This window comes from Danio aesculapii, chromosome 16 (assembly GCF_903798145.1).
Source record: "Danio aesculapii chromosome 16, fDanAes4.1, whole genome shotgun sequence".
In the NCBI taxonomy this organism is placed as follows: domain Eukaryota; kingdom Metazoa; phylum Chordata; class Actinopteri; order Cypriniformes; family Danionidae; genus Danio; species Danio aesculapii.
Window position 1 is genome coordinate 42400568 of NC_079450.1, and position 26973 is coordinate 42427540.

A 26973-nucleotide genomic window follows, 5' to 3' on the forward strand; every position below is an offset into this window, starting at 1 on the left:
AAAGCAGTGGCGCAATTCCTGGGGGGGGACAGGAGGGACATGTCCCACTCACTTTTTTTTAGATATAACGTTAGCACAGGCCCGGATTGGATAATCGGGAGGACCGGGAGAATTCTCGGTGGGCCGGTCCGTGTTTTGGCCGCGAGGGCTGGGTCCCTAGCTGCTCGCACTCTCAGCCGTCGCACTTTTTTCATTCATTAATTTATTATTTGACCATAGCCTCACTCTTTTTACTCGTTATTTTCCGCAGATTCACTCTTATTTTTTATTTTCTCGCAGCCCCGTGAGCAGAATGCAGCCTGCAGGTTAATGATGATGTACCATAATTCGACCCCAAACAGCGGCACCTTAGTGAAAATTAGAATTTGAATAATTAATATTAATGAATATTACACCTGCTCAATGAAAATCAGATGATTCAGTGCAACAATAAATCTGACATAACTTGATTTAAGCATAAGTTTTTCCTCTTTACGTAACAGCGCTACATGTGGTCCTGTGGTCAGCACGTTGCATTAGGACTCCGCCGACCCGTGTTCGAACCTCACCGAAGTAAATATTATTATTATTATTTCTTCAGTTTTATTGTTAAGACATATAATACTGTTCGGGTTGTTGAACATTTGAAGTTCTAAAGCAGCTGTTTTCTTGAAAAAGACGTGATAGTGTCATTAGAAACTGAAATGGAATTGACGTTATAATAGTCAGTTGTGAACTGATGTAATTCTTTTCAAGAAAACTTACATAAGTGAATATGACATTTTGATGTAAAAAAACAAATAGGATTCTGACATTTAACAAATAAGATTTGTTAAAACAAATAGCCTAATTGGTGGCATTTGCAAATTCGGCCTGCAATGTTAGGTTTGCAGTGTTATAAATTTGTGCATGAGTGAATTTGCAGCAGATGTCTTATGGTTAAATGAGGTTAGGTTATATGCTGCTTTGCTAAACAAAATTTAGTTTAACCTCTGCCTATTACAAGACAGAAAAATAAAACACTTTAATGATAATATCAATATTGTTTTGCCTTTTAAAATGATAATAGAATTAGGGCTGTGACGGTAACGGATTTTCTGTTACGGCGGTGATGAAGCAAGAAATCATGCGGTATGTCAGTTAACCGCGCATATATATGTTTCCTCTAGGATTTTTTCCAGCTGTGGCGGCAGGCCTTTTTTTACACAGATCTACTAACTACCTGTGGCGTTATATCAATGACAAATGTCGTGAGCGCAGTATTAGAAGCCGAGATCCCATATATATAATAGCCTACAGCATGCGGATCTCTGCTTTTTTTTTCTGCTCGTGCACAAAACTTCTTGCCTCCCCCTAAAATATAAGCCGCTTTAAGAGCGCACAGATCTTCTTGTGCCCTCTCAAATAAACGCGGCTGAAGTGCGATTTAGTGCGTTAATGTAACGAGTATGTCTCCAGCATTTATTAGATTTTCTAGGAATATTTATGAATTCCTCCGCTATTAATGCGTCCTGAAATAAAGTAAAACGGCGTCGTGTTTGCTGGCCTCACACATCACGCACCTGTCACAGTCAGCTAGTCAGTCAGTCAGCACGTAACCTTAAAGAGTTAAACAAAGACGCACAGCATTACTGTTACAGAACTCACTTACCCTTTAATACACTTTGGTGCGATTATCACCCGCTATTAAAATAATAAATTGTTAAATAAACACATTAAATAAATAAACAATTATAAATTTGTTTAGGTTGTCTTTATTTTAATGCCCTCGTGATTATGGTGTGCTTCATCATTATGGGTGCACGTTATAACTAACGTGATTCAAATGATGGATCTGCGACATGGAAACTAGGGGTTTTTATTTATTTATTTATTTATTTATAATTTTTTTAATAATGATGACAATATTCACTGTCTAAGCATTCCTCGGTATACTACCAACAAATACGCCCCTGTACCCAAGTAGCCTACCTAAGTTAATTTACATTTCATGTAAAAATTAAGAAATCAAAAAAGACCAAAGTAATATGCTAAATATCCGTACAAACGAACATGTTTGTTGTTTAACTTTCGTTGATAAAACAACACAATACAGCCTATACAGCCTATAATAATGTAGGCTAGTTAAATAGAAATAACTTTAACTGCTTGAAACAGTAAACGTTACATTTTAGAAACTTCACAAATACTAATCAATAATAATATAAATAGTAACGAAGAACAAAAATATTAGCCTAGGCTTGTAACAACATAAGTCAGATGTTGAAAAAAAAACTGCGTCTCTCCGCCTCCGCCTGTTTTCTATTAATATTTTAAATTCTTTGCCAGAAAAACTAACATGTTGACTTTGTTCGGTTTAAGCGGAGACTTATTTGAGATTACAATGTTTCCAGCAGCACTGAGACGGTGTTCCTGTAGCGCATGCAGATACTTTTTCGCAACCGTGGCAAAGAGGGTATCTTGCTCCGCCGCCTGCATTTCTCGGAAACCAGCTCTACATTGCGGAGCGGCGCGTTCTCAACTACCAAATATGCTGCTCCATTTCTCATCAACGTCTACTATTTATCAGTTTCTCTCTTGTATTTGGCCATTTTTGAAAAGGCCTCTCTGCCATACCTGGCTGGACTAGCTGGGAATTTGAGTTCAGTAGATGACACCGGAGCTGGCTCCGCATTTCATGGGCTGGGTGACATGACCGCATGTGTTACCATCCAAAGAGTTAACAAATATTTGTTGTACATTTAGGGGCCGATCACAAAGCGCACGCCTTTACATTCCAAAAACGCGCGGCGCACCGCGCTGCCTTTTATGGTTGACAAAAAAAAAAAAGAAGCCCTGCACTCTTTTGTATGTCACTAGAAAACGACTGAATCAGCTGGTGTGCGCGAGTCGAGTTGCTGTCGATGTTATAATTGTAATTTTAATAATATTGTTATATTCAAGATCTATAAATACAACTCTAGATAACTTGAAACAGCGACCACAAGTACTCTCCTCCATCTTTAAAAGTTTGCTATACTCACATTGACAACCCAAACGCTCAACAGAAACCCTGCAGTGCTTTCATTTGACTAAACAATGAAACAGAAGTAACACGCTTTTCCGCTCGAGCACACAGCACACAACGGCAAAACTTGAAGCGCGCTGAGCGAGCACAAGCAGAGCGTAAAACACTGGCTGCAGTCAGTAACCATTTAACAGATGCCCCATATGCAGCCAAACTTTAAAAATGTATAAAGCATATTTTAATCGTTTAACTGTTACCATTCATCGGTTACAAACGTGCCCTTTCGGTTATTGCTTAATCGGTTATTTTGAGCATCCCCAACTAAACCGCATGTGCAAGCTCTATTTTTTTTTCTCTCACGGCCGCACGCCGGAGATCCGGCATGGTGCCGGAATACTTTAAGCCATGGTAAGATCATGTTTATTACTAAGTAAACTAAATCAAAATTATATTTTAATTGAACACATCTGATCACATAAGGTACGCACAGAAAAGTCTGTTTAGTGTTGTGGAAAGGCAAAGCTGAATATCTGTGGTTAAACTGCCACCCAGCGGTCAAAAGCTGCTGGCGCACCAAGTACCGCTGTCACCGCGGTATGAATGGCGCCAAAAGGAACACATTGAAGTAGTAACATCTGTACATATAAATCACAAGACAGAATATGACAACGTCATGACTAGGTGTTCAGAAGAGGAGACAGACATTGCTTTCAGAGTCCTTAGGTGCAGCAGGCAAGCACTATCCAGGTACAGAGGGAGAAAATGTGGCGATGTGGCTGTATTTTGGGCTTGGGTTTTTTTGTGACAATGATAAATCAATGGAAAAAGGTTAAAAATCTTCAAGTGGACCGGATTAACATGTCACTAAACCAAAAAGTGTGAATGTTTAGTTAAGATGTTCAGGCAGGCATTTTAAGATATACATGCACAGATGCTGTCCATAAATATGTAAGTTGGCTCTTTTTTTGTAGAAGAATAAGAAAAAGAATAACCCGTAATATGTCTCATATTCACTATGAAGTGAATATGAGATAAGTACACAACCTGTTACTTCAATTTCCCAAACAGTAATTGTTGGGTGGTATTGGATCGGTATGACCGATACTTGCCTTCATTTTACTTGGTATTGGATCAGATAGGAAACCAGTGATATAACACATCACTATTTTTCAAATAAATAATGCTAATGCTACAGCTTTGGTATTAAAGCCAGTAAATAAAGTAGACATTGAAAAAGTAATAATGTCTCTTAAGTCATCAAAAGCAAAGGATTCTTATGGTATAGTCACGCTTTTATTGCAACAAATTTGTTCATTGATTGTTAATCCTTTAACACATATTATTAATATTTCAATAAACCAAGGCAGATTCCCGACCTCATGAATGCCGGCAGTGGTTGCTCCTATATTCAAAGAAGGTGACCTCAGCTTAACTTGCAATTATAGCCCTATTAGTATCCTACCTATGATATTAAAGGTTTTCGAAAAGCTAGTGGTTAAATTGTTGACCATTTAAATAATAGTTACTTTCGACTACATTTAAGTCAGTTTGATTTAAGGTTAAATTGTTCAACAGAATCTGCTACTTGTTATTTTATGGAAAATTAATGGATAAAGGTGGAGTGGTAGGGGCTGTGTTTCTTGACTTACAGAAAGCATTTGACACTGTAAATTACAAAATTTTGTTGCACAAATTTTCATATTTTACTTTTTCTACAATTTTTTAAAAATCGAATTAAATCTTATCTTTCTACCCATTCACAAGTTGTAAAAATTGACAATAGTATGTCTAAAGCAATAAGCCTTTTCACCGGTGTTCCACAAGGGTCAATATTGGGGCCAATACTCTTCAGCATGTACGTAAATGATTTACCTACAGTATGTAACATTGCTATGTACACGGACGACAGTTATTTTTATGCATGGTAAAAATGTTGAAGAAGTTATAAAGAAGCTGAACAATGATTTAACAAAAATAATAGCGTGTCTGAATCAGTGTAACCTAAAATTAAATGTGTCGAAAACAGCTTGCATGTACTTCAAGGACATGATGTTGATACGAAACAGAATGTTGTTATCTCAGGAGAGAATGTTCAAGTTGTCACAGAGTTTAAATACCTAGGGGTTTATCTGGACTAAGAATCTGTCAGTTTCAAAACATATAAAATGGTATATAACAAGGTAAAAATTAATATAGTGAATTTTTTATCAAACAAGTATGCAAACAGGTATTTAAATTCTATGATCACCTCTCATATGAATTATTGTCTTATAAGTTGGTTTAACACAAAGTCTACAGTTTTAAAACCTCTGGAATTATTATAAAAACATCACTTAACTTTTTAGATAAAAGAGTTTGGTTTTCATCGCTGTACTATTTTGAAAACCAATAGCCTGCTTAGTTGGGAAAACATCATTCATTTTAAAAAATGGTTGTGTAGTTTACAAGATTATGCATGGTTTAGCTCCTCCTCTGCTATCGGACGTTTAAAACTGTAGAACTTTCATCACATCAGTGGAATATGATACTGCAATCTATTAGAGAATGTTAATCTTTTAAGTCATTTAAGTATAAGTTTAAGGAATGGCTTCTTATTAATTAACACTGTGAACACTAGAGTTTTTAATGTTGTTATTGTAGTGGTTGTTTTTATGTTGTTTATTTGAGTATTGTTTTTAGTTTGAGTTTTTATTGGTATGGCCTTTAACATCTGGCAAAGGGACCACTATTAAAAAACTAGTCTTTGGTCTAATTCGGGTACATTTACGTTCTTGGTGAACGTTGATAAATGTACACTGTCCCTTGTTGTAAAAAATAAATACTTAACTTAAACTTAGATTGTTATGAGTCAATGATGCTATCCTTTGGCACAAATCCATGCCTTTTTTCTGGTCTATGTGGAGTTGATCTCATGAAGGATCTGTAGGTGTCTTTACAGATACTACATGGCTTTTTGAGGGTGCACTTTGTTGCATGTTGTGTCCTCCCACAGCGCCAGCAGCTTCATTCTGTGAACTGATGTTTGTTAATGCATTTAAAAAGTAAGACATTGACTGAGATAAATGTTAAAAAGAAAAAAAAAACATATTTATAACATATTTTAATATCTTTTAAACATCTCTTCTTTTTTTAAACCATTATTAAACCATAATTTTGACTTCTTTTTCCTTAATTCTTAATTCTTTAAAATTATCTTTCTTACATATTTGGTCATAAACTCTTTAACTAACTCTTTAACTCATAAATATATTATTTTAAAATTTATCATCATTATTATCATATCAAATTTTCTTTTCTAATTTTTCCCTTCATTGAATGGACTCCTCTCAATTTATTCCTTTGCTGTTTAACAGCTTATTTTTTTCTTCTCTAAGTCATTTCCTAATGTTTCTTCTAATCTATTACAATGTTTTTTTTTTTTGATAACTTATCTTTGTGTTGTATTTCAATTTCTCTATCATTTCCTATTCTTCTTGTTTATTTATTTATTCTTCTTTTTCTAATCAACACACCACTTTTGTATTGTTTTAGTCACACTCATTTATTCAGCAAAATGTTTCTTAATTAATATATATTTATTCATATAGCTTCAAATTCCATTTCAACAAATATAACTATATTAAGCAAAACTCATATATATATATATATATATATATATATATATATATATATATATATATATATATATATATATATATATATATATATATTATATTCTCTTCTGCCTCTTCTGTCTTGTAAATAAACACATCCTTACTCCCTTCTCTTTGTCGAAAGAGCTATTCACTTGAATCATATCTCCCTTTTCTATTATAATACACATTACATAATTGCTAATTAAGCTAATTCTCTCAACCACCTCTACTTCAACTGTTTGTTTCTCATGAAAAGGCATGACTCCATTGAACTTCCTTTTTGTTGTGTCTGTCTAATGCTGCGTTCACACCAGACGAGTGTGATTTACATGTTAGGTCAATGCAAAGATGCGAATAGACATTCTGCGGCACGATACGCGTTAATGGCGCAGCACAAATTGAGCGTTTTGCGCGTTTGACACGATTAACAAGCGAATTGCTTGAGTTAAAAAATCTGAACCTCAGCAGACATTCGCGCCAAGTTAACCCATCAGGAGCTTGCTCTTGTGGGTGGGTGATTATGACGTAGCACCTGTTGTTGGTGTCCCGGGGGAAAATATTCCTGCCTACACCCACAATATTTCATCAAACTGGGCTCGGTTCAGTCAGAAGCACCGCTAAATGTTTCCATTGCAGTTTATGAGCTCACAGAGCTGACTGCACCTCTGAAAGGATCTAGTGGACCCAGACACTGCTTCAAATGAATCAACGCTGTTTTTCAGCCGTCATAAAGCACATAAATACAGTTATTTTCTCAATAAAATCCATGTTAGCCATTTAGCAACAAAGCTACAGTCACCGGGCAGACAGAAGCCCTGCCCATGACGCAAATCCGCATCTGTTTTAAAGTGAATTTGACATGCAAATGAAGCAGATTTGACGTGCGAATGAAGTGAGTAAACTCAAAATGTTCACATGTCTATTTACGCGTGAACAGCGTAATTTATCCGCGCGTTCCACGTCTGGTGTAAACACAGCATAAGCTTGTCTGCCTGAGCACTTCCTCCTTTCTCGCTCCCTACCTGTCTTTCTAGAGCTGTTCCTACAAATGCTAAATCATGCCTCATTAAAAATTACGACTCATTTTTTCTTCAGATTTTCCATTTCTTTCCACCACAACATCCTTGTGGCTCCCTTTTGCTATGTTCTTTAACTTGTTTGTAAGACTCAAATTTTCACTTTCTCAACACTCATTTTTACTTTTCAGTCAAATACTCATCCACTTCAACATCATTCAGCATTGTATAAACTTTCCCTAATTTCTTTTTTGTTTGTCTTTTCTTCCTCTTACTTTCAATCATTAATTGATTTACCACTTCGTCCCATTTAGAATTTATTTTGTTTCTGGACGTTTTCCATATTGCTCACATTCTCAATCAAATTATTCTTCCAGTTTTTTACACTTTTATTCCTTCAAATTTACAAGTATTTTACACACACTAATGAACCTCTGTATGTTGCACTTACACAACATACACAAATCAACCAAAATATATTTATCCTCTTTCAGCAATCAAATATCAGCCATAATACTAAACTTCTTGCACTTTCAAAATTACTAAACCTTTGACATTTTTTGACAATTTTGACATGACATTTAATTGAATTCTAACTACACTTAAACACAGCCAAGTAGATATCTGCATTCTTTCTGTTCACTTTAACTTGCAATGAAAACAATTAAGCATTCACATTTTACAGAAAACAAAATGCGCACTGTTCACAATTCTCAATTCCAATATATTTACATTCGCCTTCCCAGTCTCTTTTTGTTTTCCATTTGTTTACACACAGGATTAAAACCTCAGCGAACTAAACTATCCCAAAATTTTCTAAAAATAGCACTGCCAAAAACTTTACATTTGTGCTAGTGTGTTTTATCAGAGAAAGGTAACACTCCAGCTAAAAATGAAGACTGGGCAGCTCCCGTATCCCTCAGGATGGATACTGTTTGGCCTGGTGAGTCAGCTGAAAGAGACACAGAGCCATTTATCAGGAAGGGTTTATAGCCAGAATCATGGATTGATTGAAATGAGAGGTCAGATACAGAACCAGCTTGAGCAAAAGCTACCCTCTTTGACTTTGCAGAAGCAGACTTCTGTTTCCATGCTTTGCAGTCAGATAGCAGGTGACCTGAATCTAGGCAGTGAAAACATACACGCTTATTATCTCGAATTATCAAGCATGGGTTTTACTTTCTCTGACATTTTAGAGTAAAGAACGGGTGAGACTGCCTTTGTCTGTACATTTGCAAAACCTTGATGCCTAAATTGACGTGTACTTGAAAATGTTGACCTATGGGTTAATGCAAACTCATCTGCTAATACTGCAGCTTTTGAGAGGGAACTTATGTTTTGCTCATTTAGGTGCATTCCAAGGTTCTCAGGAATATAGTTTTTAAACTCTTCAAGCAAAATAATTTCCTGCAGTGGATTGAGAAAGTTAACCTTACTGGCCAGACACCATTTCTCAAAAAGGGTTCTCTTTTCTTGTGCAAACTCAACAAAGATTTGTTTGGCTGTTTTCGTTGTACCTCGAAAGCGTTTATGATAAGCTTTAGGCACAAGTTCATATGCTTGTAAAACAGCAGCTTTAACAACATCATAGTCCAAGGAATGTTCTATTGGAAGTGCAGCACATATTTCCTGAGCTTTACCCACAAAGTTATACTGAAGTAGTTAACCCCACATGTCCTTGAGCCAACCAAGTTTTTCAGCAATCCGCTCAAAGGCAATGAAATATGCATCTACCTCTGCTTCTCGAAAGGGGGTACTAATTTAATATACTTTGCCATATCAAAGTTAATCTGAGCATGATTGGAAGAGCCAAAATTAACAGTGTTACTCTGTACAGGAACAGCAGTCAAGGGTGATAAAGGTCTAAAACTTGGAGTTGGCACAGGCTTGTTTAAATTAACAGTGCTACCCTGTACAGGAACAGCTATCAAGGGTGATAAAGGTCTAGAACTTGGAGTTCGCACAGGCTTGTTTAAATTAACAGTGCTACTCTGGACAGGAACAGCAGTCAAGAGTGAAGAAGGTCTGGAACTTGGAGTTGACACAGGTTGATGGCGTAGAGCTTCTGCCTCAAGTGCAAAGTTTTCAGCTTAATGTCTCACTTCTCTTGTACGTCAATTGCACGAAGATGAACAAGTTGAGTTTCATGCTCTTCTTGTTTAATGGCTAACTCAAGTTCCTTTAGCTTTATCTCCAATAAAGAATCAATAATTGGCTCAATACCAATAGGAACAGCGTCAGCATTAGTTTCAGCTATTTCAACTAATTCCTGCTCCTCTAGCCCTTCAGTTTCTGACTCAACTGGTAGGATACCAGAATTAACTAACTCAGTATATAGTTCATCTTTTAAAACTGATTTTGTGACATCCATAGACACAGAGATATTAAAGAACTCAGCAATTAACATCAAATCCTTCTTACAGCAACAATTGAACACTTCGACTGTGGGAGCAAGGCTAAACTGAACCAAATCAAAATCCATTTCACAAAGTATAACCCATCTGCCCCTTTCTCAAAAAAGAACACAGCCAAAACTACAATTAACTTGAGGAAAAAAAAAAAAACAAACAGAAACCAAACACAATAATATATTCAAACACCATGGAATGTACCACCTATAACTAATCTTCAATGCTTGGACCAACTGATAGCATTAGGAGTTTCACCTGAGTATCTTTGACCATAATCGTCATTAGGTGTCTGGTGACCCTTACCTTTGTAGTCCAAATTTCAGGTAACCGTCATTACCTGTGCACATCCAGTAATCAGCAATAACCTACAGTAGGTGAGAGTTCAATGGGACCGCCGTAAATACTGTAAATACTCTGCTACTTGTAAATAAAGATAAACAATGAAACAACTCATTATAAGTCCTTCATTAATCATTAAAAAGACAACTAAGTTACATTATTTAAAGGAATAAAGAATAACAAATAACCATTAGGGTGAAGCGCTTAAGTCCGCTATATGCTTCAGCACAAAAACACTAGTTGCCATGAGATTGTGTTGGTTTGTTTAATAAAATAATAATAATCTAGCCTCAATAAAATGAAAGTGAAATATTCACCGTTTCATAGAAGCCTATAGTTATATATTTCTGGTGACAGTTTGACAGAGAAGTTGACACACCAGCGCTGATGCTGTTCGCCTCTGTGCTGAGGCAGTGTCATAAACTCAACAAATAGCCAATTGGTGATTTAATGTAGGCTAACCAACAAACCAACTTTTTTTCCAATTGGAAAATTACAGTTATTAATAGTTCTTATATAATATACATTTTCAATAGCCTACATAGCCTAATCTACGAATCAAACTAATCCAAAGTTTTTCTTGATGTTTGCATAATGATAACTTTGCGCTTTCATTTTATGGCTTATAAAACATGTATGCAAATTAAGCATAAACATAGTATTCCTTAAGGCTCATTGTCATTGTCTTTCATTAAATGCAGCGCGCGCTCACATTAATCGCAAGTAAGACAGTCATAATCATAAGACATAATCTTTACACTAGTGACTTCTATTTAAAATAAAAAGGTTTTGTAATTAAATAGCAGCAGAGCATTAATTAAATGTATATTTTCCATGAAGCGATCTATTTGAGGTAGCCTAATATTTTTATTTGACAGAAGAAAAAAACATGATTGGACAAACAGCATATGCCGGTTCTTAAAAAGGATTCTGTCAGTGTTTTCGTTTTGTAATCCAAATTAGTCATTTAGGTGAATAAGATCTAGAACAGTATTTATTTTTTATTATGTTTATTTTGTTTTTCTATGTTGCTGTAAACACTGCAGGTGCTTGAAGATGCTCTGTTATGTTCTGTATACTGTTCGCATGTTAAAATAAATCAGTATTTTAAAATGCAATATTTAATGTGTCACAAAATAGGTACGTCAATAATTTTTTAAATTTAAATAATGTTTTAATATGAATCTGTTAGGGGTAACTGTATATATATATATATATATATATATATATATATATATATATATATATATATATATATATATATATATACATATATTTATGTATGTATACAGCTAAAGTAATGAATATGAGTGTGTTGGGGGAAAAGAAAACATTTTAATAATTTGTTAATAAAATAGTGCAGCATTATTCTCAGTCAGTGGCTGAAAATATGAAGATAGCTGACGCTGCATACCTTTCTTTTCGTCAAGTAGCCAGTTCATTGCTGCGACGCGCTCTTTCAAGGAGGCTGCATGTGAGAAAGCACATCTTGCTTATTTTTTTTTTTATTTTACAAATACGCAATTTGGGGGTTATTATGTGTACATATATTTCCATGGTTATATAGACAAGGTTCTAGTATTGCATAAGTGGGGGCAATTTTTTACCATGGTAAAGTGGAGCATTTCTTAGCAAGGTAATGTTTTATTGTTTAGTAATTCAATTTCATAGTTATAAAATACATTTATTTCCCAGAGATGGGTTGCGGCTGGAAGGGCATCCGCTGCGTAAAAATGTGCTGGATAAGTTGGTGGTTCATTCCGCTGTGGCGACCCCGGATTAACAAAGGGACTAAGCCGAAAAAAAATTGAATGAATAAATAAAATTTAAAGAATATTTTAACACTTTTAATTATTCAGGATTATTTATTGCACCAAAAGTCATTTCAAAGGAACATTTAATGTTCGTAAACTTTTAAACTGTTTAATTTGTGTGTTAACGCCTGATGCAAAAAGCTTATTTAGGCCTGCTAAATGCATCATGCAATTTGAAATATATAATTTATTTTATTTTTCTGCAAGTTGTATGTAAACATATAACCTAAAATTAATTAAAAACTTAAAATTGGCAGAGTGTGCGTCGCGAATAAAGTGTGTATTAAATGAAAATCAGGTGTCTATTCATTCATCCATTCATTTATATATGTACATTCAAAGCTTCAGAAAATGGCTCATAAAAAAAGGACAAGGACGTAAATTTTTTTTACAAGTCGCAATCAAAAATGACGATAATATGGTATATTGAAGGGTTGATGCAGGTACGGTACCACTTATCAGACGGCTTTGAGTATTACCCATCTCTAAATCCCCTCTGATACGCATCTTTCAGTAGCGTCCTGCAGTAGCCAAAATTATGACAGTCCACCACATCCAGTCATATGTAAATAAAAGTCACAGTGATGATGCAGTGAATACCGTGGCACCGGTTTGCGTTGAATATATTCAATGATTGCGCCTGTGCCCACTCCGTCTCCCACACCACAGTAATTTAAATCAGTGCATAATAGCGAAAACAATACCTTACATATAAAAAAAAGCAGGTTTTACGATCAGACATTTCTCAAATCAGTGAACCCCTGTAAACTTCTCAGTCCAAGGCACATAAACAGCAAGGAAAAATCATATGCTCAGACATAATCTTTAAAATAATGACATTTTTAAAAAAATTACTATCACATCCTTTTCAAGGACACAGCTAGAACTTCGAATGTTTTTCATAAATATGAGAATATTAAAGGGTAGCTAAATCTCCAACACTATTCTTTAAAACATCACAATGTCCTTTTTTTCTGCAATATCTGAATATATATTCTGTGCAAACTTCTTTATAGATATCAAGTCCTTTGTAATGGTGGTCACACACACACAAAAAAAAATGTACACCTATATACAGTAAGTAACACAAACAGTATTACATGTCTACATACCGCAACATGCTGACCACTGGACCACAATAGCGCTGTTATGTTAGTAAGTGTGGAGTAAGTTCACTTTTCGCTGTTCACTTTCACTCCCCAACCCTCTACACTTTCGTCCGCGACACCCAATAACATTATATTTGATCACGGGGCTGCGAGAAAATAAATAAAAAGAGCAGAGCTGCGGTAAAACAATGAATAAAAAGAGTGAGGCTGTGGTAAGATAAATGAAAAAAGTGTGACTGCTGAGAGTGCAAGAAGCTAGGGACGGTCTTTGCGGCCAAAAAAGGACCGGCCCACGGGGAATTCTCCCAGTCCTCCCTATTAGCCAAGGGGAAAGCCAAAGATAATCGGGGATTTTGTGTATCCATGTTTGTAGAAAATGTTGGAGAGAGACATACCTCTTCCCCCATCTCAAACCAAATGTTTGTCTGTCTGAGGTGTTATGGTGCATTATTGTGCTTTAACCGGAAAAAAAACAACCCGAAAATAGCCTTACACCAACAATAATAATACTAACAATAATAATAATATTCCCTGTGATGGATTGCAGCTGGAAGGGCATCCGCTGCGTAAAACATATGCTGGATAAGTTGGCAGTTCATTCCGCTATGGTGACCACAGATTAATAAAGGGACTAAGCTGAAAAGAAAATGAATGAATGAATAAATGAATGAATAATAATATTAAAAAAATATTGTAAAATAAACATGTTAAATAATAAATATCCTTCTAATCAAGCTTCATTTAATTTTTTTTTACATAAGAGATAACAGGATAATGTTATGGATGATGACTGTAGGTAAAAAGTGTATATCTAAATCTATTTTTTCAAGATTTATTACTTTAAAGTACTCGAAGTGCAGTGCATTCTTAAACATTGTAGTTTTACAAAGGTATAGGGGTGCGTTTCCCAAAACCATCGTTAGCCATCTAAGGTCGCAAGTTTTGTCGTTACAAGCATAGTTTGTTGATTTGCCGTTTCCCAAATCCGTCGCTCCAACGAACATTCGCAAACTGCGTCGCAAACTTGAGCACTTGCAACCACACCTCTGGAGCTGTCGTTAGAAACATAGTTCCTGGCTGTGTTCTATTTCCAGTTATCCCCCTTATGCCCTATTAATTTAGAAAATTCTAACATTCAAAGTTGGAATTATTAAAAATAAAAATTTATTAAGGTAATTTCTCTTAGGTGTAATTTGCTTTCAAAGTATTTTTACAGTTCAGTTTTAACGATCTTCAGCTTCGCAGTGCACTTTGAAAACATTGATGTAATTCAATTACATATTGATGTTTTCTAAAAAATAAATAAACAATACCCTACTTAATAATAATAATAATAATAATAATAATAATAATAATAATAATAATAATAATAATCATCATCATCACCAATATTATTACAGGGTATATACAGAACTTCTTAAGTTGAATTTAATACCTTTTACTACCTTTTTTAATACCATAAAAACAATTAATACCAGCACGACTTGCACGAGCTGCAACTGTAGTGGCGTAAATGAAATACCTTTCCAAATTAAATAACATATTGCAGATAACATACATTTAATAAAGCAGAGGGATTAATCAAGGTGTCACAGTGGGCCTTTGTCCACAGTTTTTAATCAATGTCAATAGTCGCTCTTCTAAGAACAGTTCGGTATGGTTACGGTTGTTTCTCCACTGAGCCTAGAACGGCGTGGCACAATTATAAACCGCCCATTTAGACAACTGTGCTGAACTCTACTAATAAATTCTCTGTGTCAGGGCTTGAAATTAACTTTTTTACTTGGTAGCACCTGTGCTGCCAACTTCAAATATTTAGGAGCAACAGAAAAAATTTAAATGAGTGAATGAGTGAGCACCATTGCAACATGTATATTAACAGATTTTTTGTATTTGAAAACAACATCAATCAGGACTAACAAAAACCAGAAACAACTATCTAACTAATTCTGTGATGACTTATTCATATCTGTGCAATAATTCCAAAATGCATGTCTAATAATGATAAAATACTAATGATGACGATGATGACAATAATAGTAACAATAGTAACATTTCTCATGATCATGCCACCTTGAATGTGCTTGAATGTAACTTATCTGCTGTAAAAGGTCTTTTACTCTATGAAAAATAAATTAATGGTTTGCATCAAACAAAAATGAAGCATTACAGGAAGAAATATTTATTTAGCACTATTGTTTTTATATGCATGTCAATTTAATAAATAATATTTCTGCTACAAAACAAACAAAAGATTATAATAAATCATTCAATTCAATGCTGAAAGCTGCAAAGCAGTCATCAGTAATTAAATGGTAAAATAATATGCATCTTAAGAAAGAATGGACAAAAGTAAGAAAGAAAAGTCTCACTTCTGCTGATTTACATATTTCTGTGTTTGTGGAATAAAGCAGGCGAGTCAGCAGACCTGGGCAGAGCAGGATTCTCGCGATGACCACCCGCGTAATATCGTTCTTTATTATGAGCCGCAGTTTCAGTGTAAACTCAGTAAAGTCGAGTTTCTTTGCCGATGATTTGTACAGTGCTAGAGTCTACATTTGGCGGACATTTGCGCTGAACACGCAGTGAATGCAACACAGAGGTTCGGGCACCTTCTCCGAAAACACTTGATTGATCTCGGCTCGCAGATCAACATTCACCATATAATGGCTGTCATCAGTGCCATTAATTGTATCTTTAGATGGGGTTTGCAAACCTGTGTACTTTTCACTCTTCAGCCGTTTGCTGAAGGTCCGAAAACTTGCATTTCCCCATGTTTTAATTTATTTAATGAACGAAAGTGAGCTTGCCTATATGGATGGCAGCAAGCCAGTACCCAGTTTGTTTCGGCGCGTGCGCAAACACCAACTCACATGACGGCGCTCAGGTCTTACTCTCAAGATATAAATAAACCCACACAAAATTTTGAATAAAGACCTTAACACAAATTGGAAGTTTATCTAAAAAATTGGGCTCAAAAATTTAATACCTCACCAGGTGATATATAGTACTTTTTAAATGCCTTTAATTTTGCCTAATTTCATTTACTCCTTTTAACAACCCTGCGGACACCCTGTATTAATATTTTTATTTAATTAAGATTTTTTTTTTTCATTTCTAATACATAATAAAAATAATAATCATCAGTATTATAAATAAATTAGTTAATTAAATTATTCATTTCATAATTTATGATAAATATTAAATTTCATTCTATAATAAAGAGCCTCATTATTTATTTTTATGTGATATTAGAACACATGTTTGTCAGGATCGGGGATAGAACCCGGGTCTCTGGCATGAGAGGCGAGTCAAGTCCCTACTGAGCTACTGGGAGTTGAAGAACCCAAACGACGAAAAGCAACTTGGTTCTTAGTGGAAGTTTATTATTAACAAAAAAATAAAATAAAAAAAAATCCTTCAATAAGGGATAAGTGAGGCAAAAGCAGAGTCCTCCAATATGCAAAAAAAAAAAAAAAGCAAAACACAAAATAGGCAAAAAAATTTCCAGAACAGTTTAACTCAAAAAAACTCCAAAGACATAAGTCATTGAAGAGCTTAGCATAATAACTAAGATGTTTTATAAAGTAATAACTCAGTGGTTGACAGGCTTGAATGCTCTAAACTGGGCAAAGAACACATGAAACGGAGGCTACTTTAATACAAGAAACTAAACAAGGCACATGTGAAATAAAGGACACTGATTACGGATACCGAAATGAAAATAACGACATCTAGTGGACAAAAAAAAAAAAAAGACATTACAAGAAAAAACTAAGATAACAAATGGCAAAACGCTGACAGATCACCCCCCTCTAGGAACGGCTCCTGATGTTCTAGTCTAGAGACTTGTGAAAGTCACAAATCAACTTAGGGTCCACAATGTCCTTGGCAGAAACGCTCCTCAGGGCCGTAACATTCCCAGTCTGATTCCCAGTACATCCGGAATCCGGCGGACTGTGTAGACTGGTTGGCCTCCAAAAGACCGAGGAGGGGGAGGTTTACCTGCCACAGAGAAAGTAGAACCAGTTTAAAGTAGTGACCCATGAAAGGTAGGGTTTAAGTGACTGGGTTTACTTTCCTGGCAACCTAACAGGGGCCGATGAACTTTTGGGAAAGTTTTCTTGAATCCACTTGGAGGGGAATATTTCTGGTTGACAGCCAAACTCTTTGGCCAGGACGAAAAGTTGGAGCTGGTGTTGGTGTTGGAGCTTAGCCTGATGTTGGTATTGTTGGGAAACCTTGAGACGAGCCTTTCTCCAAGTTTGATGGCAGCGTCTAATGAACTGGAGAGCTGAGGGAACTGCAGCTTCCACTTCCTGTTCAGGAAATAGTGGCGGGGGAAAACCAAATTGGCACTCGAAAGGGGACATACCAGTTGCCGAAGAACGTTATGCGCATATGTCATCTCAGGGTGGTCTCAAGGTCCTGATTAAGTCTCTCAGTTTGACCATTCGACTCAGGGAAACCTGAGGATATACTTGCAGTGGCCCCTATGGATTGCCAAAAGGCTTGCCAGAATCTGGAGGAGAATTGAGGTCCTCGATCCGAGACAACGTCCATGGGAATACCAAAAACTCAAAACACATGGTTGATGACAAATTCAGTGGTCTCTTTAGCAGTGGGGAGTTTGGACAGGGGCATGAATCTTGCGGCTTTGGAAAATCTGTCCACGAGGACTAATATTTTGGCGTTTCCCTGGGATGGAGGAAGTCCTTTGATAAAGTCCATGGATATGTGATCAGGGCCTGTGGGGTATGGAAAGTGGATGCAGAAGTCCCTGAGGTGCACAATGGGAACTTTTGTGCTGGTTGCAGGTGGGGCATGATTTGACGTACATGGTGACATCCTTCTTAATGGTTGGCCACCAGAACTGTCTCTGCAGAAACTCGAGTGCGGACAGACCCTGGGTAAGTTGGGATGAGTGTTCCCATTGGAGGACTTGAGCGAACAACTTTGGGGACATACAGACAGTCAGTAGGGCCTCCACCTGGGTCGGGGTCTTTAGTTTGGGCTTTCCTTAAGAGACCCTCCAGATCCCGCCTAATGGGGGCAATAATCTTAGAGCTGGGGACAATAGATTTCATGCAGTCTTCTAGAAGGGATTTTGCATATGCTCGGGACAAGGCGTCTGGTTTTAGGTTGAGCCAGGGCGGTAGGTGAGGGTAAAAATGAAACCGGTTGAAAAATAAGGGCCACCTGGCTTGTCTGGGTTTGAGTCGCTTCGCCTGCTGAATTTATTCAAGATCTTTATGGTCAGTGAGGACTTGAAATGGGTGTTTGGCTCCCTCAAGCTAGTGTCTCCATTCCTCGAGAGCTAGCTTCACTGCCAGTGGTAGTTTCTCTCGGTGGGAGTTAGACGATGAGAGAGTCTGTTGTCCTCACCTCTGAGACAACACTGCTCCAATGCCCACATCGGAAGCGCCAACCTCAACCATGAAAAATTTGTCAGGGTTCGGAATGAGGATAGGTGCTGATGTGAAGAGCTTTTTTAGCTTGATGAAAGCCTCTTCAGCTTCGGGTCCCCACTGAAACCCAGCACCTTTGTCCTTGGTGAGGACGGATAATGGGGCTGCCACAGTGCGGAAATTCAGAATGAATTTCCTATAAAAATTGGCAAAAGCAAGGAAACGTTGCACCTCTTTGACCTATGAGGGGGGGGGGGGGGGGGGTGAGGCCAGTCCACCATAACGTGGATCTTTTGCGGATCCATCTAGATCAGTCCGGGCTTGATGACAAATCCAAGGAATTTGACTTGGGTTACGTGAAACTTACATTTCTCGGGTTTAACATATAGGTGGTTATCAAGAAGACGTTGGAGGACCTTGCGGACATGAAATACATGTTCTTGGAGGGAGATTGAGAAAATAAAAGGATGTCATCTAGGTAGACAAATTCAAACTTATTCAGTATGTCTCGAAGAACATCATTGATGAGGGCTTGAAACACAGGAGCATTGGTGAGACCAAAGGGCATCACTAGATATTTGTAGTGCCCTGTGTGCATGTTGAAAGCGGTCTTGCACTTATCTCCCTGTTTGATGCGCACAAGGTGGTAAGCATTGCGCAGATCAAGTTTAGTAAAAATAGAGGCCTCTTGTAGGATCTCAAAAGCAGTGGACATAAGTGGCAAGGGATAACGGTTGGTGATTTTATTTAGCCCCCTGTAATCTATGCATGGGCACAGACCACCGCCCTTTTCCAACAAAGAAAAACCCGTGCCTACAGGAGAGGTAGATTGTCGGATGATTTCTGCTGCGAGGGATTCCTCGATATAACTTTCCATGGCAGTATGCTCAGGAAGGGACAAGAGAAAAAAAAAAAAAAAAAGCCTCTTGGGGGGCAGGAGTCTGGAAGTAGCTCGATGGCACAATCATATGGACGGTGGGGCGGTAAGGAGGCAGCCTTCTTGCTGAAGACAGCCTTGAGGTGGTGGTACTGGACTGGAACTTGACAGAGCCACGGGTTCTCAAGACTCGAAAGTGGGGTTCAGAGGTTTTGGATTCAGACAGGTGTTTTGACAGGTAGGACTCCAGGCCATAAGGGTTCTATTAACCCAGTCAATGTGGGGGTTATGTTGCAGAAGCCAGGGATGTCTGAGGATAACTGGAAACTCAGGTGACTGTATGAGGTGGAAACAGCTTCTCTTCATGTTGGTAGATGGAAAGAGACAAGTGAGTCACCTCTTCTGGAGCTAATGGTCTGCCATCCAGTGCTGTAACTGACAGTGGTTCAGAAAGAGAATCAAATGGGAATATTGAGGTCTTTTGTAAGGGTGATGTCCATGAAGTTTCCAGCAGCACCAGAGTCAATAAAGGCTTGAAGTTGGGATCTTTGGCCTGCCCAAGTAAGGGTGATTGGGAGGAACAAGCCACAATTAAAAGGTGAGGTGCTGTATGTAACTCCCGTTACAGTCCTTCCCTGCCTGTACGGGACTGAGCATTTCCCGAAAGCTGGGGACAGGTGGAGCGAAAATCAGACAGACCACAATAGAGGCAACACCGCTCCCTCATGCGGGGGTCCCTTTCCATAGGAGAAAGGAGAGTCCTGCCCAACTGCATTGGCTCGGAATTGTCTTGGTGTACCAGTACTGGGGGAAGAGGAGGTTGGAGTGGACCCTTCGGTGGAAACAGTGGAGCGATTCAGATGTCTCTCTCTCAGTCGATTATCTAGTCGAATTGCTTGGTCTATTAGAGACTCGAGATACAAGGGAAGGTTCCCTGTTAGCCAAATCATCCTGAATGATCTCGGATAACCCGTTCTGAAAGCAGACCATGAGAGCTTCATCATTCCAGCCACTCCTTGCAGCCACTGTTCGAAATTGAATGGCATATTCTGCCACACTGCCAGTGCCTTGTCGAAGGGTGAGGAGTTTTTTTTAGAGGCTTGGCGCTCACTAAGGGGATGGTCAAAGACTCACTTAAACTCCTGTTCAAACGCCATGTAGCTTGAGCAAAAGGGTGATTTAGCCTTCCATACTGCAGTGGCCCAGGAAAGGGCCTTACTGGACAACAGGGTGATCACGGGCCAGTGGTCCGATGGAAAAGATGGCTGTAATTCAAAGGTGAGAGAACATTGGGTTAGGAAACCATCACACACATTAGGATCACCTGAGAAGCGTCGCAGTGGAGGTAGACGAGGTTCCATCATGGAAGAAGGTGCTCGAGATTCTGACAAAGGTGCTGGGGTGACAATGGAAGCTGGAGTTGTGCAGGTTGGCAATCTGTCAAAGAGTTGTCATTAGTTCAGAAAGTACCTGAGAGTGTTTGGCCATCAGGGCCTCTTGCTGTACTAGGACATTCTCATGGCGTTGGACAGTAGACTCATGTTGAGCCACTGTGGCAAGTAGTTCCTGAGAACTGGGGCGTTCTGGGTCCATGATGGTTTGGCTCAGTTATTCTGTCAGGGTTAGAACCAGGGTCTCTGGCGTGAGGTGAGTCACGTCCCTACTGAGGTACTGGGAGTTGAATAACCCAAACGGCGAAAAGCAACTTGCTTCTTAGTGGAAGTTTATTATTAACAAAAAAAAAAAAAATCTCCAATAAGGGATAAAAGTAAAGTGAGGCAAAAGCAGAGTCCTCCAATATGCAAAAAATACAAATCTCAAAATAGGCAAAAAATTCCAGAACAGTTTAGCTCAAAAAACTCCAAAGATATAAGGCATTGAAGAGCTTAGCATATTAACGAAGATGTTTTACAAAAAAATAACTCACAGTGGTAGACAGGCTTGAATCCACAACAACTGAGCAAAGCACAGATAAAACTGAGGCTACTTAAATGCAAGAAACTAAACAAGGCACATGTGAAATCAATGACACTGATTACGGATACCAAAATAAAAATAACTAAATGACGACATCTAGTGGACAAAAAAAGACATTACAAGAAAAACTAAGATACCAAAGAGCAAAACCCTGACAGTGTTAGCTTTTGTAAGTGATTTGCTTTAGAATAGGATATGTCATATTCTCAATAATATTTGTAAAGGAAACATGTGGCATTTACATATATTTCAGTTATTATGGAAAGCGAGTGCATGTTTATACTAAAACTAATATTGGATTTTATTTTTAATTTGTGTTTGTGTAAAACAATATAATTTGCACAAATAAATGATGGGGTTCTTCTCTAAAAAAGTAGTTCCTCCGCCCTGTTTAGAGCATCATTAAGGGCATTTTACATTATAACTAACATGGTTCAAGCGATGGATCTGCGACAGAGAAACTATGCGTTTTGGGAAACACTAGCCACTACATTGTTCTTTTCCTAAACGATGCATCGTACTATGATAGTTCAGCCATGAGTTACGTCGTTGTTTGGGAAATGCACCCCAGATAAGCATTTTTATACATGAACATCACAAAAGACCTACAAGAATACTTACTTAAACCTCATTTCTTGGTTAGGCTATATCCACAGGTGCTGCCGTTAATCTGCGGGACAGGTAATCAAAAATAGACGGCATAATTATTGATGGGTCATGGGTGGATAAGATTAACCATGGGTTATGCAAATTTTAACTACTTTTTCTAAAATATGTTATGTTTTAAACTGTGTAACAATTAGGAATGCAATGACTATAAATGTTGGTTGGACGATTATAGTCTGAATGAATAATTATCATGGTTTTACAGTTATCACCATTATATGGATTTATTCAATTTAAAACACCACTAGTTTAGAAAATAACAATAAAACTGCTTATGTATAGCATTGTTTATTGCAGCTCAGTAACCAAATACAGCACAAAATAGTTATAAAAAAACAAACAATAGTCCATTTCTGTCTTTGGTCTTAAAAATAAATGGAAAAGTTTGAAAACATTTTAAAAGTGCAGGAAGCGCTGTAATTGATAGTTTTTTTCCAATAAGGTGGTGAAATAAATACATTTACATTTTTATTAAGTGTTGTTCACATTAAATAATAATTATACAAAAACATTGAATTAAAAAGTATTTTGTGACACCCACATCCGTCATTATAATGCAGGTTTATGTTTTAAAAATAAATAACTACTAACTTATACTAACTTTTGGGAAACAGCAAATCAACGAACTGTGTTTATAAAGACGGAACTTCCGACCTTATTGGCTAATGATGGTTTTGGGAAACACATCCCAGGTTGTGAATTATATTTTTCCACACTATAGACTAGCCTATAACAATTTTGTAACAATTTTACTTTTGACCTAGAAATCCAGTGAAAGCACTACACATCCTGGCATTATGGATATTTTAGCTAATTATTATTATTATTATTATTATTATTATTATTATACATTAGTGGACATAATGCACTTTTTTAAACAAGCTGATTTTTTTCTGCATGCGTGTGAAAGAGAAATGAACAGAGAAAATTAACAGACGATAAATAATATGCGGCTCACTTTGTGTGCGGATATGCCCATTTATTTAATTCATAACTGCCACTAGTTCTGAGTACATGAGAGTGTTTTACATGAAGTGGCAGTTCGTCAAATATTTGTAACATAGCCTGTAATAATAAATAGCCTATTGATAAAGTAAGTTCAGGTGATCATAAGTTCACATTCAGGTGATGTGCTCCACCGGCATGATAATCCTAACATTATTTTGGAGTGTGTGCTGTTGTTCATATTTAATAGGGCACTATAAAGGCTAAAGAATTTAATTCGTATACTTGCATTTTGCAGCCTAGGGCTTCGTACCATGTATCTTTTCTAAAACATACAGTATAGTGTGAAAGCATGTTTATTACTAAGAAAACTAAATCAAAATTATATTTTAATTGAACACATCACATAAGGTACACATACAGAACTGTTTATTTAGTATTGTGAAAAGGCAAAGCTGAAAATCTGTGGTTAAAGTGCCACCCAGCGGTCAAAAGCTGCTGATGCATCAAATACCGTCGCGGTATAAACGGCGCCAAAGGGAACATTGAAGTAGTGACATCTGTATAAGTTCCTTCCTGGCTGCACCAGTTACTCAGTGGCTGCACCACTCACGCAGTTACTCAGTGGCTGCAACACTTACCTATACTAAACTATCCTAAACTACTGGTCTTCTCCAAACTCTTCTAAACTATTTTAAACTGCCCTATATTTTCTTTTTCTCAATATTATTTTGACAACCTGGTTAACATTTAATATATACATTTAAAATCATCAAATTATTCAAATGTTCGGATATTTTAACTACATCGATCCTACATATCACATGACATCAATTAATTGAGATTAGGCCAATTTCATACATTCAATTTAACAGGTTTTCTGCTTACCTTATAATTTTTTTGGCGCTGATGATGTCAGTGTAATACGACAGATCAACCATTTCCTCTCCCCCTTTTCCATGTCAGAGGTCAGCAAATTGTTGGAATATTCAATCGATTTCATGCGTGTTTAATAAAAAAGGTCAGGAGAGGATTTTCTTCAAGGTTTAACATATTAGCAATTTATTGTATACAAATGAATAATTAGATTCACAGAATTCTGTTATCCTCAATGCAATGCAAAAGTTACATTTAGGAGGTGTGCAACAACTTTAATTTCCTAACTTCAACTTATAGGCAACTGATATTAACAGGTGGAGTTTAGTGAAATTCATCATTCGTCAATCATTGTCCAGTCCTCCATTGGCTGCACCTATCCATACATACTCTTTTTCTACTAATTCTCTGCACAACATTAAAAGCATACGACTTTCTGTGTTCAGTTTTAACACCTTTCTTCTCACAGGAAGTTTCTGCAGAATTGAATTTAATTTTGGACCAGCATTTATCTACTTCTGCAAAAATGCTTCATTAATATGCAAAACATATCAGACTCGAGAAAAACTTTAGTTAATATATGGCCCTTAAATGACCAATACAAATAATTTTTAATGAAAAGAAAAAGAGACAAAAATAATAAAAAATATATTAATGTTTTTCTAAGATAACCCAATTCACCAACTGTATACCACATGTCTTTGGACTTGTGGGGGAAACCGGAGCACCCGGAGGAAACCCACGCAAACAAGGGAAGAACATGCAAACTCCACACAGAAATGTCAACGTTGATTGTGCTACCCACTGCGCCACCGTGACACCCTGAATTACGTAGCAATTTTACTATCTTTATTACAAACATGCTCTGTTTAAAAAATGTTTTAAACTTGTAAAACTCATTCTTGATTACATTTGATGATGATTAATGATCACAGTGAGCTGAAGAGATTGTTTAATCCTTTGAGCATGTCCTGTCTTGTTGATATGATTAAACTCGTTACTACGGAGACATGTTAATACGTGTATGTCAATCAATTCGGTGGGTGGGGAAACCGCACTCCTACGTCAAGTTGCGGTCGGCCTCAAACGGGAGGGATTTGAATCCAATTTTAGTGTCAGGAAATAAAAAAGAGACTTACTGTGTTTCTATCACTCCAATATGACAGTGGACAACACTATACCTACACACAGTGATTTTCATCATAGATGTCTTTTAAAACTTTCCTCGCTTTCAATCAATACCAAACATGAAATATTTCACAAACATTCTGTAAATTTCATCCACCACTAATGGCTATATCTCATTAACTATCTATGACAGTTACGTTAAACACCTGGAACATGTACACATAAAAACCTACAAAAACTTAAAACAAGCATACATTACTCACATAAACACAGTTTAACTGAATGTCCATTTAACTAATAATAATTAATAGCACAATTTTAATTATAGATTAACTAACCCTTTAAAGCTCTGAGAAACATTGTTTTGCATTATATCTATCCACAAGTAATTTATCAGTAAATATACATTTTTCAGATGCCTTAACTTTGACATTCTTATAAACTGTCATTTTTAAAACTTGAATGTATTTTTATTTAATTCATTTTCTAGTACAATTTTTAAATGAAACTTTTAGGATTTAAAGCAGGGGTGGGCAAACTCGGTCCTGGAGGGCCAGTGTCCTGCACAGTTTAGCTCCAACACTAATCAAACACACCTGAACAAGCTAATCAGTGTCTTCAAGATCACTAGAAATCTAAAAGCAGGTGTGTTTGATAAGATTTGGAGCTAAACTGTGCAGGACATTGGCCCTCCAGGACAGAGTTTGCCCACCCCTGATTTAAAGTGTACTTTCAGTACAATTAAGCCCATTTTTTCTTTAAATCTACCCAAAATTAAAGTCAGCATAGTTCATATCATTGTGTTTCTAATTGTTTTTTCTTCAGCATGTAGCGATCTAATAGCTGCAGTTTTCGAATTCGCTCACAATCTGTGTGCACTGAGACTGAGTGAACAGCAGATGGCGGTGTTTACTGCAATGATCCTAATCAATCCAGGTAAGCAAAATATGCCACATTACTACATAATTTTTAATTTTAATTTAGGATAGACTAACTCTCTTCTTTACTCTCTACATTTTTGAGTAGATCGACCATGTCTGGAGGACAGGGAAAGAGTTCAGAGAGTAAGGACAGAAGTTGAGCTTGCCCTTAGATACATACTGCACAGAGACAATCAAGAGAGTCTACTGCAGAAGGTAAAAGACAATTTAGATGGAACTGAGAAAAGATATGAATGCATAAAGTGAAGACTTAAATCAGCTGGAATGGCTTTTAACTGGTAGTTTTGTTTTTGTGTGATTGCAGCTGTATCAAAGAGTGCCGATGTTGAGGTCAATGTGTGCACTGCATATTGAGAAACTGCAATGGTTCCGGCAGCTTTACCCTCTCACCGTGCATTCCCTTTTTCCTCCGCTATACAAAGAGCTTTTTGGCTCTGACGCAGATATACATTCACTGACCACACACTAAACAAACACTGACACATTTCAGTTGCAGATATAGTAATGAAATAACATCACATACAGTATATAAAAGTGTTTGCATCCAAGGTTTAAATATATTATCTACCTGATGAATTTTTTTGCAACTATTAAAGAACATAAAATAATGTCTATTGTCTACCGTTTAGTGTAATTTTTAATCAAAATAACTTAGTTTGAATATTCTAATACATTATATATTTTAATGTTTTTTTAAATTTTAATTAAATTTTAAACTTTAATCCTTACAATAAAACTTTACAGCTTATAGAGATATTGATATGACCAAATACACAAATAAAGATTTCAAATGTCTTTGTCAACATAGTTGATATAGTATGTTCAGGAATTGGGATCTTTGAACT

The 26973-nt window shown here is 36.8% G+C and overlaps 1 protein-coding gene across 1 annotated transcript in view; it reads left to right on the forward strand.

The window, feature by feature from the left end:
• Positions 1-26745, forward strand: part of rorc (RAR-related orphan receptor C) — a 101185-nt gene extending 74440 nt beyond the window's left edge. The window contains exons 9-11 of the mRNA XM_056476195.1: positions 26013-26123; positions 26214-26323; positions 26433-26745. Coding sequence (XP_056332170.1) covers positions 26013-26123; positions 26214-26323; positions 26433-26597 — 386 coding nt within the window. The 3' untranslated portion in view covers positions 26598-26745. The remainder of the gene's footprint in view (positions 1-26012; positions 26124-26213; positions 26324-26432) is intronic.
• The last annotated feature ends 228 nt before the right edge of the window (positions 26746-26973 follow it).